The sequence below is a fragment of the Metarhizium acridum genome, assembly GCF_019434415.1.
Source record: "Metarhizium acridum strain ARSEF 324 chromosome Unknown scaffold_568, whole genome shotgun sequence".
In the NCBI taxonomy this organism is placed as follows: domain Eukaryota; kingdom Fungi; phylum Ascomycota; class Sordariomycetes; order Hypocreales; family Clavicipitaceae; genus Metarhizium; species Metarhizium acridum.
The window spans coordinates 303,480-316,098 of NW_027094041.1; the positions used below are offsets into that span (position 1 = coordinate 303,480).

Consider the following 12,619-nt stretch of genomic DNA (forward strand, 5'->3'; position numbering starts at 1 on the left):
TGCATAGGCTACTTAACCCACAGAGGCGACTTTTTTTAGAAGAGCACAGTCCTGGTAAGTATAGAATAATTTAATACCAACTGCAAATTTTACCGACAGTAACACACACCAATGACTGCATGTACTTACTAAACGCCATAAATGCGATGTTCGTAAACCACCTTATGGTAAGTTGATGCTCTTTTTTTTTAACTCATGTGTGATAAGGGCTCAAGGAGGGCTTCGGGCAACAGCTCTATTCATCTAATAACAGTCTTTGGTATTAAAGGTCATTAGTTTTCCAAGTCCTTGAGGGACCAAAGGTCTCTATAAGTACAACAAGTCGGTGAGGGTCTTTGCCCTAGGTCCCGTGGTCGTAACCCTCGTGTAACCGTGTGACATCGTGCTACTTGAACGACATGGAATATACTCACAGACCTTCTACAGGATACTCCCAGGCTGGTGGCTCGGCGCTGGAGACAACCAGCCATTCACTTCGCCACAGAGGTGGACCAAGGAACTGCTCGATGTCGGCTTCTCGGAGACTGAGAGTATTATCCTTAATAACTCAGCGCTAAATCAGATAAACACTGGAATTATCGTGTCCGGGCAGAAAGGTAAAAAAGAATAGTCTACCTTGATTTGTTACACTCCTAACGGCCTATACGTGTTCGACGTGCGACAGAGCCTGGAAGCTTCAAATATGGCTGTTAATATTTGCCGCTTGGGACAACAATGACCGCCGCAGGATAATGTGATTTCGGTGATAAATCTCCAAGATCCAACTCTTCATTAAATTTCTGAGGAGGCTTTGAGATTATTAAAGGATACCTAACTTTAAATGGAGCTTTAATACTCTGAATGACGCCCGCCTTACAAGTTGGCGATATCAGAGATCTACGGGCGGCCATATCTCTCGGTCTCGCCCAGACTGCATGTAACGAGAACTCTTTACCGTCGAAGTCGACGAGGAGACGACTCCGGCTACGACGGCAGCTAGTGCTGTAGCTAAGGATCTTACACCGAGCCCAGACGGAGAGCCCTGACTCCCACGAGTCCATGGAATACCGACTACGAGTACGCCATTGTAAAAGAGGCAATACTTGTCTCACGAGCTCATTGACAAACGTTATCTGAGGCGTTGCTCCAGTCAGATCAGCCCAGGACCAAGAACAAGACTGATGGTTTGACGGCTGCTCCATGAGGAATCACCATGAGAATGCCGGGCTTGTTACATATCATGGCATGGAACCAGGCTTTGAGCAGCAATTTACCTGGACATAGTGAGGTTCTTGTGGACAGTAGGGTCCTCGGGTTGAATTTCCGGGTACGCATTATCGATCTTCGCAATCCCGAGTCCACCAAACAGGGAAACTTTGAGCTCGTTCGGTCAGACTTAAATCCCCAGTCTACACATGAAATTTTCCGTGTATCTACAACTAAATCGAAATCCTAACAGGAACTGCGTTGTGATGTCCCTATCGCGCTGAATATTATTGAGAACAACCCTAGTGAAATGGTGTTCGGGAGTAGCAGTGTTATCCGAGTAACAGGGCCTGGGGTCTCGTGCTTCTTGATTAAGGATCTGATGATGTATTGGAAACCGAATGTTTTAACACGACGCATTTAGCTAAAGCCTCGCTCTGTGTTCCAATAGGCGACTCAATGACTTTCAAGAAAGCCGCTGCAGTGCTACTCGTCTACGCCACGGCTCTCATAGCGCTGGTAGACAAGGCCAATTTTCAGCAAGACCAGGTGCGTACCATCCCATGGCTTGGACTATAACAGAGCGCCTCAATCTATTGTACCAATACTAACATGTTTCTATGCCACAGTCCGTTCTCATAGATGCAGCTCGTGGAGGAGTTGGCCTAGCGGCGGTCCAGATTACACAGACACTAGAAGCCAAGGTAAGCTGCAAGTTTTGGACACGTAAACGGGATACATAAGAGTCGCAACTTAGCCAGCTCATTAAAACGAGTCCGAAGCCAGCAGAGAAAGCTTACAGCCAGAAACAGATATATCGCACAGCGGGAAGCGATGCAAAGCGCGATTATCTGATGAATAACTACAAGATACCGGCCACGCACATATCCATTCACGAGATTCCTCCTTTCTCCTCGGGCTATTACATGTCACGAATTGGAAAGACGTAGACAGTACTTAACTCAAAATCAGCAGACTTGCTACATGCACCGTGGCAGTGTGTGGCGGAAGATAGAACCATGGTGCAAATCGGGAAGCAAGCTTCCAGCGGCGTGGGATGCTGGCCATGGCTCCCTTTAAGGCGAACCGCAGCTTCTTCGGCGTTAAGCTGCGATTGCTCCAAGAGTCTTTTCCCGAGAGGGCGGGCTCCCTTCAGGGGCGATTTGTCCAATGGATTCGCTAGAGGCATATATACGACCCGACTATCTCGAACACATTCAAGGCAGCCTACATCCAGCAGGTCCCGAGGACAATGTAAACGGTCAGGCATATTAGAAAGATGATTGTCCAAATGACGCATAATACGGAGGAGCTAGGCTAATCCAGAGAAAAACATCAGCATCAACCGCCAGTCTTCCAGTTCGGGTCAGACTGCACTTACTTACTTGTAGGAGGTCTTAGAGGGCTTGGGCGAGGCACCGCCACATAGATGGGAGAGAATGGCGCACGATCTCTCGTATTTCTGGCAAGATCCGCCCAGATAGAGCCCGGGACCGACGAGTCTGTGCAAGAGTTTCACTCACAAGGGCTCCTGGTGAACGGCAGAGTCAACAACATGGCCAACGTCCAGAGAGCCCTCAACAACAAGGTCACGGCTGTCAGGCCCCTTGCCGGTGTTATGAACCTGTCCATGGATCCGAGGGACACAAGGCTTGCAAACATGACCTTTGATGGTTGGCAAACGGCGGTCGAGCCCATGGTCCGTGGTACATGGAACCTGCACGAGGCCACATCAATGAATATAGAACTCGAGTTCTTCCTTCTCTTCTTCTGTTTCCCTGGCATTGTGGGCCAGCATGGTCAGGCCAACTACGCAGCAGCCAACGGGTTCCTGGATGCATTTGTACGGTTCCGCCAACACGAGGACTGGTCGCCTCTGTCATTGACCTCGGCGTCATGGGCGAAGTAGGCCTTGTTTCGCAAAATCAAAGCGTTTTATAACTTTGGACGCATGGGCATGCGCATCTTCAGCGAAAGGAACCTCCTAGACGCTCTAGTTCTCGCTCTGGGGATAAGACGGCCGCCACAGCTGAGGTACTGGCAGCTGAGCTGGCCATATTCCTTATCAAAGATCAAGGCAGTAGTATCCCGTTGGAACAACCACTGTCTTATCTCAGCATGGACTCGTTGGTAGCGATGGAAATGCGCAACTGGATTCGCTAGCAGGTCCATTGCGCCACTTGGCCTAGCAAATCAGGACGGTTTTAAGAGAACAGGCGGCGATGCAAGCTTGACGTCCTTGATTTCTTTCTCGCAACTAAATCTCGCGAAATACGGCATCCAGGATGAAGACATGGATTTCCACAGCTTTGATAAAACGGGCTTTAACCAGCACGGTTGTTAGAAGCTCATAACAACGTGGCAAACCGAGTCTAACCCTCGCGGCGCCCGCGGAACAGTGTGGGGGTGGTCACCGACGACGACGTGGTTAGGCTCGACGGGTCCATTCCATATGCTTTCGAGTTAATAGCTTGTAGCGCCGTAGGTCCGTGAGTTGTGCTTAGGGTTGGCGTAGTGAGAACTATCAAAGCGGCCGCACAAATTTATAGACACGGGGGCAACCGAGGTCAAGAACATTCCGCCTGCGCCTGAGGTGGATGTCTAATCAACTCGAACAAACAGTTTCTTGAACACTTGCCATACACAATACCCTTTCACCCTGTCGAGAACAAGCTTCCCTCACTCCGAAGAGTAGACAGATGGACTCCCATCCCTCCCCAGAACCGGACCGACGCTGGGGCTTGGACTGAAGATGATCGGTTTGTGGGGCCGACAGCAGAAACGTCAACTGGTAATTGGCCTGGGCAAGAAGTCGCTGGGCCAAGGCCCAAGAGTCATGGCATGGAGTTGACGGAGAGGCAGGATATGTCGGCCAAGTCCGCCGTTTGATACCCCCAGCTTCCTATCCCATCTATCATAATGGCCTCTCCGTCGGTCGCCAAGTAAACGTAAGAAACTATGACGAAATTATCGCCTCATGGCGATGCTCATGCTGGCGGGATGTTGCTTCCTTTGGTCGGGGAGTACGTGTTGGAGGTGAGTAGTCACGTGAGGATAACGATTAGCGCATATATAGAGTGAGGCTGCTGCAGGTTGGGGGACAACATTTGAACTGTGATACAACCAGACCACCAGACATTGAACAGTTACCTCTCGACACTTTCAACACATGTGGCCCACCGATATTTCGCACTGGAACAGCTCAAACGTGTGCCGGCCGGCGCCGGAATTGCAGTGGCTTAACCTTAGACAAGGGACCGTCGACGGTTTTGGCCACCGCCCTGGCGGAGTCGGCGACGATGTTGTGGCTGGGCCCTGTCAGCTGCCGGAGTCGGAATATACTAGTAACTCCCAAGGCAAGGCAGCGTTTACGTGATGCCCACAGTAAAATGTATAGGGGCCTGGGATCAGGAGTCTCCGAGTCGGAGCCACAGTAAGCCACAAACTCGTGGCCAACTCCGCCAGGGCGGTGGCCAGATAAACCGTCCCTTGTTAAAAAGGTAATGACTTGCATGAGAGGCAGGCAATGCGTATGAGAGCCTGTCAGTTGACACTTGGAATCACGTGGCAGTCCAAGCAGCGGCGTGAATGTGGCCGTGACAATTGCGCACTGCTTCACCTCTCTCCACTCTGTACGAAATGAACAATGCAGGCATCCAAAGGGCACGCCCGACGTCACCAGGCTCCGTATGATACCATTCGGAGATCATCTGTCGCGTAGGGCTCACCGTGTCGCTGTCAAGTGGCAGATGCTAATGGGTGTGCAGTTGCGACCGCTGCCGACGACGAAAATCCAAATGTTGCGGCTCGCCTCCAGCCCCATGCGCTGCTTGCAGAGATGTCGGCCAGCCATGTGTCTACTCCGAGACGGAGAAACGCGTGAGCGTACCGGAAAGGTACATGTCTATTCTTCGCCTCCAGATCTGTATAGCTCATCAGCCGTTGTTGCAGTTACTTGCTCAAACTACAGTCGGAAGCAAAGGCGGCCAGCTCCAGGATACACCAGGCCCCCCCGAGCCCGACTGACACTACCATGACAAATACCAGGGATTGGACATTCAATAGCACTGAGAACTGGGTGATTACCCAGCCTGGCCAATACCGCAAGTCTTTCCTGGCCATGAGACCGTGGTAGAGACTAACTTCGTATCCCCTCCAGACTACATGGGCAATTCGTCGTCAACATACCTCGCCAATCGCCTCAACCCGACGACTGAGACGCTTGCGTGGCATATGCATCCTCATTACGATGAAATTTCATGGCTGAGACGTCCCGTAATTTCCGACATGTGTCAGCTGCCGCCTCGCGACTTTGCCAAGCGTTTATTTCTTGCCCAGCACGCCTATATTGGAACCATATTCTCTTTTCTCACCGCCGACAGCTTTTGCACCCGTGTAGAACGCATATATGCCTCTCCGCCAGACCTAAACGACCGAGATGACTGCTTGACCTTTTGCCAGATACTCCTCGTATTCGCCTTTGGCCAAATGTACTCGGTGAACCAGTGGACGGGAAACGAGGGGCCCCCCGGGTTTCAGTTCTTCAAGTGTGCTCTGCAGTTTCTTCCCGATATCCACGAAGATGGCTCCGTTCTATTTATTGAGGTACTAAGCTATGTCGCCTATTATATGCAGACGCTAAACAGGCGTGACTCGGCCTACCTATACGCCGGCCTCGCCCTCCGCATGGCCGTGTCACTTGGATTGCACCAAGAAGTCATGGGTCAAGACATGGATAGCAATCAACGCGAGAGACGCCGCCGGGTGTGGTGGTCTGTGTACAGTCTGGAGCGGTTATTATGCGTCACCTCCGGCAACCCCATCTCCATCAACGACAGCGACATCAACGCGTTATTTCCGAGCGCCATGGACGGGGAGGATCCGCAGTGCTCAGTCGTATTGCGAGGCTACACGGAACTGTCCCGTATACTAGGTCGCATCGGCCAGGATATATACCGGAAAAAGCCCCATTCAGGCACAACCTTAATGGCTTCGATCCAGGGCATTATGAATAGTCTTACGGACTGGCATCATCAACTACCCGCCGACATGCGGCTCGACCAAGCAGACCTCGACAAGCCCATCAAGCGTGAGATGGCCTCGATACATCTCCACTACTACCACTGCATCAACATGACGGCTCGACCGCTTCTGCTGTACGCTGTCCAGCGGCAGATGGCGGCAAACTCGACCGATGGCGAGCGCATGAACATGTCTCGCTGGGAGGATGACTTACCCCCAGACATTGTCCGCGTCATTGAGACGTCCATTGCCGCTGCTCGCTCCAGCATATCTATCCTCAACGCGGCCGCTACATATAACCTCGTTGGTGAGCTTTTCTTGAATTGCCTCGGACGTCTCATCATGTACGTGCCGCTAACCATCAAGGCCCTATAACCACAGCAACATACGGCTTCATCGACGGCGAGCAAGCCTTTTCAGCCGCGCTTCTCCTCGTCATGGTCAACATGGCATTTCCGTATCGCCAAGAAAACGCCACCGCTATGGATACGGCTCTTCACGTATTGCATAGCATGGCCGAGAAGGGCAACAAGTACATCTGTGCATGCCACGCTCTCCTTACCAAAATCCGCGCCACCATAAAACCGACTACGTCGATGGAGGAAGCGACCACTGCCGACACCGGCTCTCAAGAGACACTGACATTGCCAGGTAGCCAACAGCCAGATGGTGTATCGCCTTCCCTTGACAATTCCGAAGACCCCTCAGTATGGACCGAAGTTTTAGAGTCCCTTGGCATTGACATGGACCGCCAGTGGATTGGCAGCTTTTCACTGACATGAGGAAGTTGCCGTGGCAGAGGTGGGATGTATCATGTAATACCGGAAGCGTGGGGCCTTGTGAGTACAAGAGTCTCTGTTTTCGCTAGTCTGCCGTCTTATTTATTCGTGTTGCAAGTGTAATATATGTTTAACATCTTATATTATTCCTTACCCCTTAGCGTAAAGGTTAAGGGATAGGCCTATTATAAATAGATCTGTTAGATCACCTGCATCTTATCCTCACGTTACTAGTCGCCTGTTCCAACAGTTCGCGACGGGTAAGAACGGGACCTACGTATCTCTTCCAGATCTGATCCACCTGTGCTTGTTGGACATGCATCATTCGCTCTTTGCTTAGCTGCAGTCTTGCTCGTCAGCCGTACGATCAAGGCCAAAATAAACAGCATAACCTTGTCGGATCCAAGTGCCGTTATTAGGGTACTCTAGATGCTGCCTTAGAATTACCGAGAGACTCAACGACTTGGGACCGTGGTATTCATATATAATGCGGAATATTTCTACAACATTCTGTGCCTTGGCCAACTAGAAACTTCGCTGTACCGGAAGCCGACTGTGTAGGACAAAAGCCAGATGTGAGACTAGTTCCCTGCTTGAGTACGATTCAAACACCATGGTTTTGCTTAATAAGCGGCTGTGTCGCGCAGCATCGGCTGTCAAAGCCGGACTCGTGATATCCCGAACATGGGGCTCAGCTGTGGCCGTGCTGTTCCGACGCAGGCCAGCGAGCTTCCCACGAGACGCTCCAGCGGGCGGCAAGGACAGCCGAAATGCTCTGTGTGGGTCCCCGTCCCATCGTCGGCCCGGTTCCCGTGTCTGACTGCCGGGACTTGCGATGCTCCAAGATGGTGTTGAACGTCACGGCGCACATGGGACAAAACAAGCACGTTATTTGGGCCACACGGAATGCCGCGGCTTATACACCGCCAGATGGCACTTGGATTCGTAGAACGAGGCTTGCTCCTAGACTTGACAATAAGCGGAGAAACAGAACTCGAGCGTTGTCACGGGAGTACTATGCCTAATTCTAACGTGTTCCCTAACGGCGATCTTGTTGAAACCGACCAGACGGTAGTGTAGTCCTAGAAAGCTAGGAGAGCCGGGGGAGAAGTGAATCCAAGGCCGAGTCCAAGGGCCTTTGCCCCCACGCCAGTCGAGAACCCGCTGCTCTATCGACTGAAGGCTCTCCTCACCGCCCCTCGCAACCTATTGCGGATGGCAGCCTACAAGCTCCCGTCCCAATTGTTCTCGGTGTCGCACTGTTGCTTGCAGTCTTGGCAAGCACGACAATTCTCATCAGACTTGCAAAGGTCGCAAAGAAAGTCGAGACTTCCACACGGTGCAGTTTCGCCGCCGAGCTCTCGATCCTATCCTGAGCCAGGTCCGACATGTGACATGTCCGGCCGCCTTCGCCGCCCTCCATGGCAGGAATGCCGCTTGCAAGCCCAAAGTTGCCAGACACTCAAAAAAGGCATTTCCCACCTGTCACCGCATCCGGTGTTTTTGGCGCCATTACCAACACTGAGATTTAATTGGATGGATTAATGATGTCACCTCCTCGAATACTAGCTCGTTGCCGCATTCGGTAGTGGCTTGTCTTGGCGTTGGGCTGTAAAGCGCTTAGGAGAAGTAAACCCAAAGCACGCGGCTGGTAGTAGCATGGTGGGGGAAATCAGTCGAGAGATGGAGGGGTTGAACACTCGATAAACCAGGGTTATAGTGCGGCCCAAGCCGAGTAAAAGTGTACAGTACTCCAGTGAATGAAGGGACGGAAAATGTCATGCTTGGCCTGGCGTCGGCCATGTGGGCTGAAAGATCCAGGCCATGAGCACTCACGGCAGCAAGGGGTCAACACGTTGCTGTCAAGGTTTTCACCCGACGAGAGGTCTCTTGATGATACAGTGTCATCTATTGGAGAAAATGAGATGATTCAAGGTTCCATCGCGCTGAAATTAATATACACAGAGGGCATGCGGATCGTCGACATGCCGCCAACGTGGTGAAACTCTCTGTCACTCATGGGGCAATTATACAAATATGACCACAATGCATTTCCATTGAATACCGCTCAACGCGCGCCGCATCAACCATTCATGCTACTTCTTCTGGAAGCCTTGCCACCGCTCAAATTCCTCACTATCCAAATCGAACAAATCCAATATCCTCCCCACTGTGTGGGCGACAATGTCATCTATGCAGGAGGGTCTAGTGTAAAACGCCGGCACTGGTGGGAATATAATCCCCCCGTTTTGCGTAACCGTAGCCATGTTCTTGATGTGTATGCCGCTCAGGGGGCACTCCCGCGTCGCCAAGACAAGTCTCTTCCGTTCCTTGAGCATAACATCGGCAGCTCTGGAAATGAGGTCATCGCAGTAGCCCGAGCTAATGGCGGCAAGCGTCTTCATGCTGCAAGGAATAATAATCATGCCGTCCACGCGGTACGAGCCGCTGGCAACTGGTGCAGACATGTCGTGGTTGCTGTGGACGTGGTCGGCGAGCGCCCGGACTGCCTGCGTCGTGTAGTCGGTCTCGTACTTGAGCGTGCTGTCTGCCCACTTGCTCGTGATGAGGTGCGTCTCGACGTTGAGTTGGCGGAGAGCCAGCAGCGTCTTGATGCCGAGAATGGCACCTGTTGCTCCCGTCATGGCCACAATGATTTTCTTGCGCCGCCGATGTGGTAGTAAAGCCCCGGTTGGGGGAGCATGGCCGTTTGAGCCAGATTGACTTGTTGCCATGTCGGCCTTGCTGAACAGCCAGGTTGATGTTTGCAAGACGGGCGAATGCCTGGTCTAAACAGGACCGTTGACAAGCTTTTACAGACTTGCCAACGGGAATAACACTAGTCGAGGGAGTGCTGACTCGGACAAACCGAGGCCTCTGACGTGATCTGGCACACGGTCCGGCATGTAACCTGACACCAGCTCCACCTTTTAAAACTTCAGCTAACGGGAGCTGAATACCAACCCTAACCCTTACCGGTGTGGAGCCAATATCGGGTGCCACGGGTGGGTACTAAAGTGGACCTTACCGCGCCGTCGGATGGTCCGGAAACACCTGCCGGACCGAGACGGGGCAGCACGGGAATCTTCATGGAAAGCTCCCATCTTTGAACTTGGCCTTCGCAGCCCATATATCCAGACGCCGAGTCGCCCTTGGGTTGATTGGCCACTGCGTCTTTATACCTGCCTTACAGTCACCTACCAAAAGCATTTTTGAAGTCAGCTTTACACACCATGGCTCACCAACGCGGCGGTGAAAACGGGGACGGCCCAGCGATGAGCTTCCGCCGGTTCATTCAGGAGCTCAAGGACGAACAAGACTTGCTTGAAGTAAACTCAGAAGTAGACCCATACCTGGAGCTGGCAGCCATTATACGCAGGGTATACGAGGAAGAAGAGAAGGCGCCGCTCTTCAACAACATCCAGGGCCGCAACGACAATGGGCTTTTTCGAATCCTCGGCGCACCCGTCGGCGTCAGCAAAATTCCCGGCAAGCGGTACATCAGGATCGCAAAATCGCTGGGCTTGCCCTCCGACGCTACTGCGGCAGACATTATTGAAAAGCTCAACCATGCAAAGACACTGCCTGCCATTCCCTCCAAGGAGGTACCCTCGGGACCCGTCAAGGAGTTCAAGCTCGTTGGAGATGAAATTGACCTTACCGCCCTGCCGATGCCCTTTCTACATCAGCACGATGGGGGCAAATTCATTCAAACCTTTGGCATGTACATTGTCCGCAGTCCTGATGGATCCTGGGTCAACTGGTCCATCACCCGGGCCATGCTCCATGGCAAGCGAACTTTGGTCGGCCCGGTGATCCCCAGCCAGGACATTGGCGTCATTAGAGAAATGTGGCGCCAGCAGGGCAAGGACATGCCGTTTGCCTTATGCTTCGGCGTGCCTCCTGCGGCCATCATGGTCAGCGGCATGCCGCTTCCCAAGGGCGTCAATGAATCCGACTACATCGGCGCACTTACCGGGAGTGCGGTGCAAGTCACCAGGAGCGAGACCAGCGACATCCTCGTCCCCGCCAACGCGGAGCTGGTCTTCGAGGGTGTCGTGTCCAGCACCGAGACTGCGCCAGAAGGGCCCATGGCCGAGTACCACGGGCTCATCTTCCCAGGAGAGAGCCACGAGAAGCCTCTGTTTCGCGTCGACGCCATAACCTACAGGAAGGACCCCATAGTGCCAGTGTGCGTCGCCGGTAGAGCAGTAGAGGAGAACCATACCGTCTGGGGCGTGACGCAGGCGGCAGAGGTGCTGTCCGTCTGCCAGGCCGCCGGGCTGCCCATCAAGATGGTATGGAACCCTTTCGAGTCCCACTGCCTCTGGTTCGTCCTCCAGGTCGACGGGCCCAAGCTGCGCGCGCTGAACACGGACATGAGCACCTTTGGCAACAAGGTCGGCCACGCCGTCTTTACGTCCAAGCCCGGCTCCTACATCCCCAAGCTGTATCTCGTCGGTGAGGATGTCGACCCGACGAGCATCCAGGATCTCATTTGGGCCGAGGCCACGCGCTGCCAGCCGGGCGTTAATGAGTTTTATTTTGACCAGTATCCTGTTTTCCCGCTGATTCCATACTTTACGCATGGTGTGAAGCCAGAGGGCGGCAAGTATAAGAAGGTGCTGCGGTGTTGCATGTTTCCCTCCGAGTATACGAATGCGCCTCGGACTTGGGAACAGGGCTCATTCCGGGCATCTTATCCACAGGAGGTGCAGGATAAAGTGAATGCGCAGTGGAAGTCGTATGGCTTTGAATAAGTCTAGTTGCATATGCGGAAGTGACCCGCAGTTAGCCTGATATTTAGCCCCTTTTTATTCTCAAGTTTTAAATTTTTTTTGCCCGGGGGGGTGGGGGGGTGGTTGAGCCTAATTTAAAGATTTTTTTTTTCTTATTTTTTGACCTATTCAAGTGATCGTGAAAGGACTACATCAGGTAAGGCCCAATGGGAGCAACACCATGTGGCCGACCGTACCCAAGCCAGAGAACCGCAACAGACCACGTGCGTCGTGCGCCATCCAGGCGCTATCCAACAACCCTTGGTGTTCCCTTTACAGTCAACGACGAGGTACGCCACGAGCGTTGCGATAGGTGCCACACCGACGTGTTTACCGGCATTGGCCCAGAAGTACGGTGCCCTTCACAGTCGATCGGGTCTCCTTTTTGCCCGTCAGAAGCAAAGTTATCCCCGGTACGGAGTACCCACTAGATAATGGTGGCCAACTGCCGTGCAGGCGCCTAGTACAGCGTGTGTGTAGTCGACCCAATTCTGACCACTGTGGTTTGTTGTCCAACTTCGCCCGGGGAATGAAAACTTACATCAATGTCAACTACGGCAACTCAAATACCATTTCCTGTGAACCTTTTCTGTGCAGCTTGTCTATTTGCATCACGGCAAGGTGCCAAGACCCATCCCTGGCATCTCCGGACTCGCGCTTCCCTGGACGACGCCGCTTCTTCTGTTCCGACTGCTGCTGAGCTTTGTCCTCATCGGTCTAGCCTATTCCTGGCACAGGCCATTTATTAACGCTCTTGAATCTCTGCTAACCACCCCAAAGACAATGGACATTTTCAATCTGACAAAATGACCAAGAAGTGAAATCCTGCGGCTATAGGTCAATGCAACACCCGAC

The 12,619-nt window shown here is 52.6% G+C and overlaps 4 protein-coding genes across 5 annotated transcripts; 3 read left to right on the forward strand and 1 right to left on the reverse strand.

Annotated features, from left to right (window-relative positions):
- Nucleotides 1-2,614: 2,614 nt before the first annotated feature.
- Nucleotides 2,615-3,094, forward strand: J3458_019545 (uncharacterized protein; the record flags this gene model as incomplete). The annotated part of the gene is made up of 1 exon (XM_007816250.1): nt 2,615-3,094. One exon carries the CDS (start codon nt 2,615-2,617, stop codon nt 3,092-3,094), a length of 480 nt encoding a protein of 159 aa, XP_007814441.1.
- A 1,598-nt stretch (nt 3,095-4,692) lies between these two features.
- PUT3_5 (Transcriptional activator) lies at nt 4,693-7,434 on the forward strand. Of its 2 annotated transcripts, XM_007816251.2 has the most exons (4): nt 4,693-5,081; nt 5,137-5,288; nt 5,345-6,514; nt 6,574-7,434. In XM_007816251.2, the coding sequence occupies exons 2-4, from the start codon at nt 5,219-5,221 to the stop codon at nt 6,987-6,989; spliced, it is 1,656 nt and encodes a 551-aa protein (XP_007814442.2). In that variant the 5' UTR covers nt 4,693-5,081; nt 5,137-5,218; the 3' UTR covers nt 6,990-7,434. The 2 variants fall into 2 exon arrangements, with proteins under 2 accessions (XP_007814442.2, XP_065973163.1); XM_066121549.1 differs by having other exon boundaries at nt 4,693-4,902; nt 4,953-6,514.
- A 1,444-nt stretch (nt 7,435-8,878) lies between these two features.
- Nucleotides 8,879-9,859, reverse strand: PAD1_3 (phenylacrylic acid decarboxylase). Its single transcript, XM_007816252.2, has one exon. The coding sequence runs from the start codon at nt 9,719-9,721 to the stop codon at nt 9,083-9,085; it is 639 nt and encodes a 212-aa protein (XP_007814443.2). The 5' UTR covers nt 9,722-9,859; the 3' UTR covers nt 8,879-9,082.
- Nucleotides 9,860-10,131: 272 nt separating this feature from the next.
- Nucleotides 10,132-11,844, forward strand: FDC1_3 (Ferulic acid decarboxylase 1). The gene has a single exon (XM_007816253.2). It carries the CDS (start codon nt 10,220-10,222, stop codon nt 11,744-11,746), a length of 1,527 nt encoding a protein of 508 aa, XP_007814444.2. The 5' UTR covers nt 10,132-10,219; the 3' UTR covers nt 11,747-11,844.
- The last annotated feature ends 775 nt before the right edge of the window (nt 11,845-12,619 follow it).

Bases quoted from the DNA above. Each gene is read 5' to 3' on its own strand.
- PAD1_3 (XM_007816252.2), bottom strand. From the start codon at position 9,721: ATGGCAACAAGTCAATCTGGCTCAAACGGCCATGCTCCCCCAACCGGG.
- PUT3_5 (XM_007816251.2), top strand. From the start codon at position 5,219: ATGACAAATACCAGGGATTGGACATTCAATAGCACTGAGAACTGGGTG. The intron at 5,289-5,344 runs GCAAGTCTTTCC...TATCCCCTCCAG, and splicing joins TACCCAGCCTGGCCAATACC to ACTACATGGGCAATTCGTCG. The intron at 6,515-6,573 runs GTGAGCTTTTCT...CTAACCATCAAG, and splicing joins CGCTACATATAACCTCGTTG to GCCCTATAACCACAGCAACA.
- FDC1_3 (XM_007816253.2), top strand. From the start codon at position 10,220: ATGGCTCACCAACGCGGCGGTGAAAACGGGGACGGCCCAGCGATGAGC.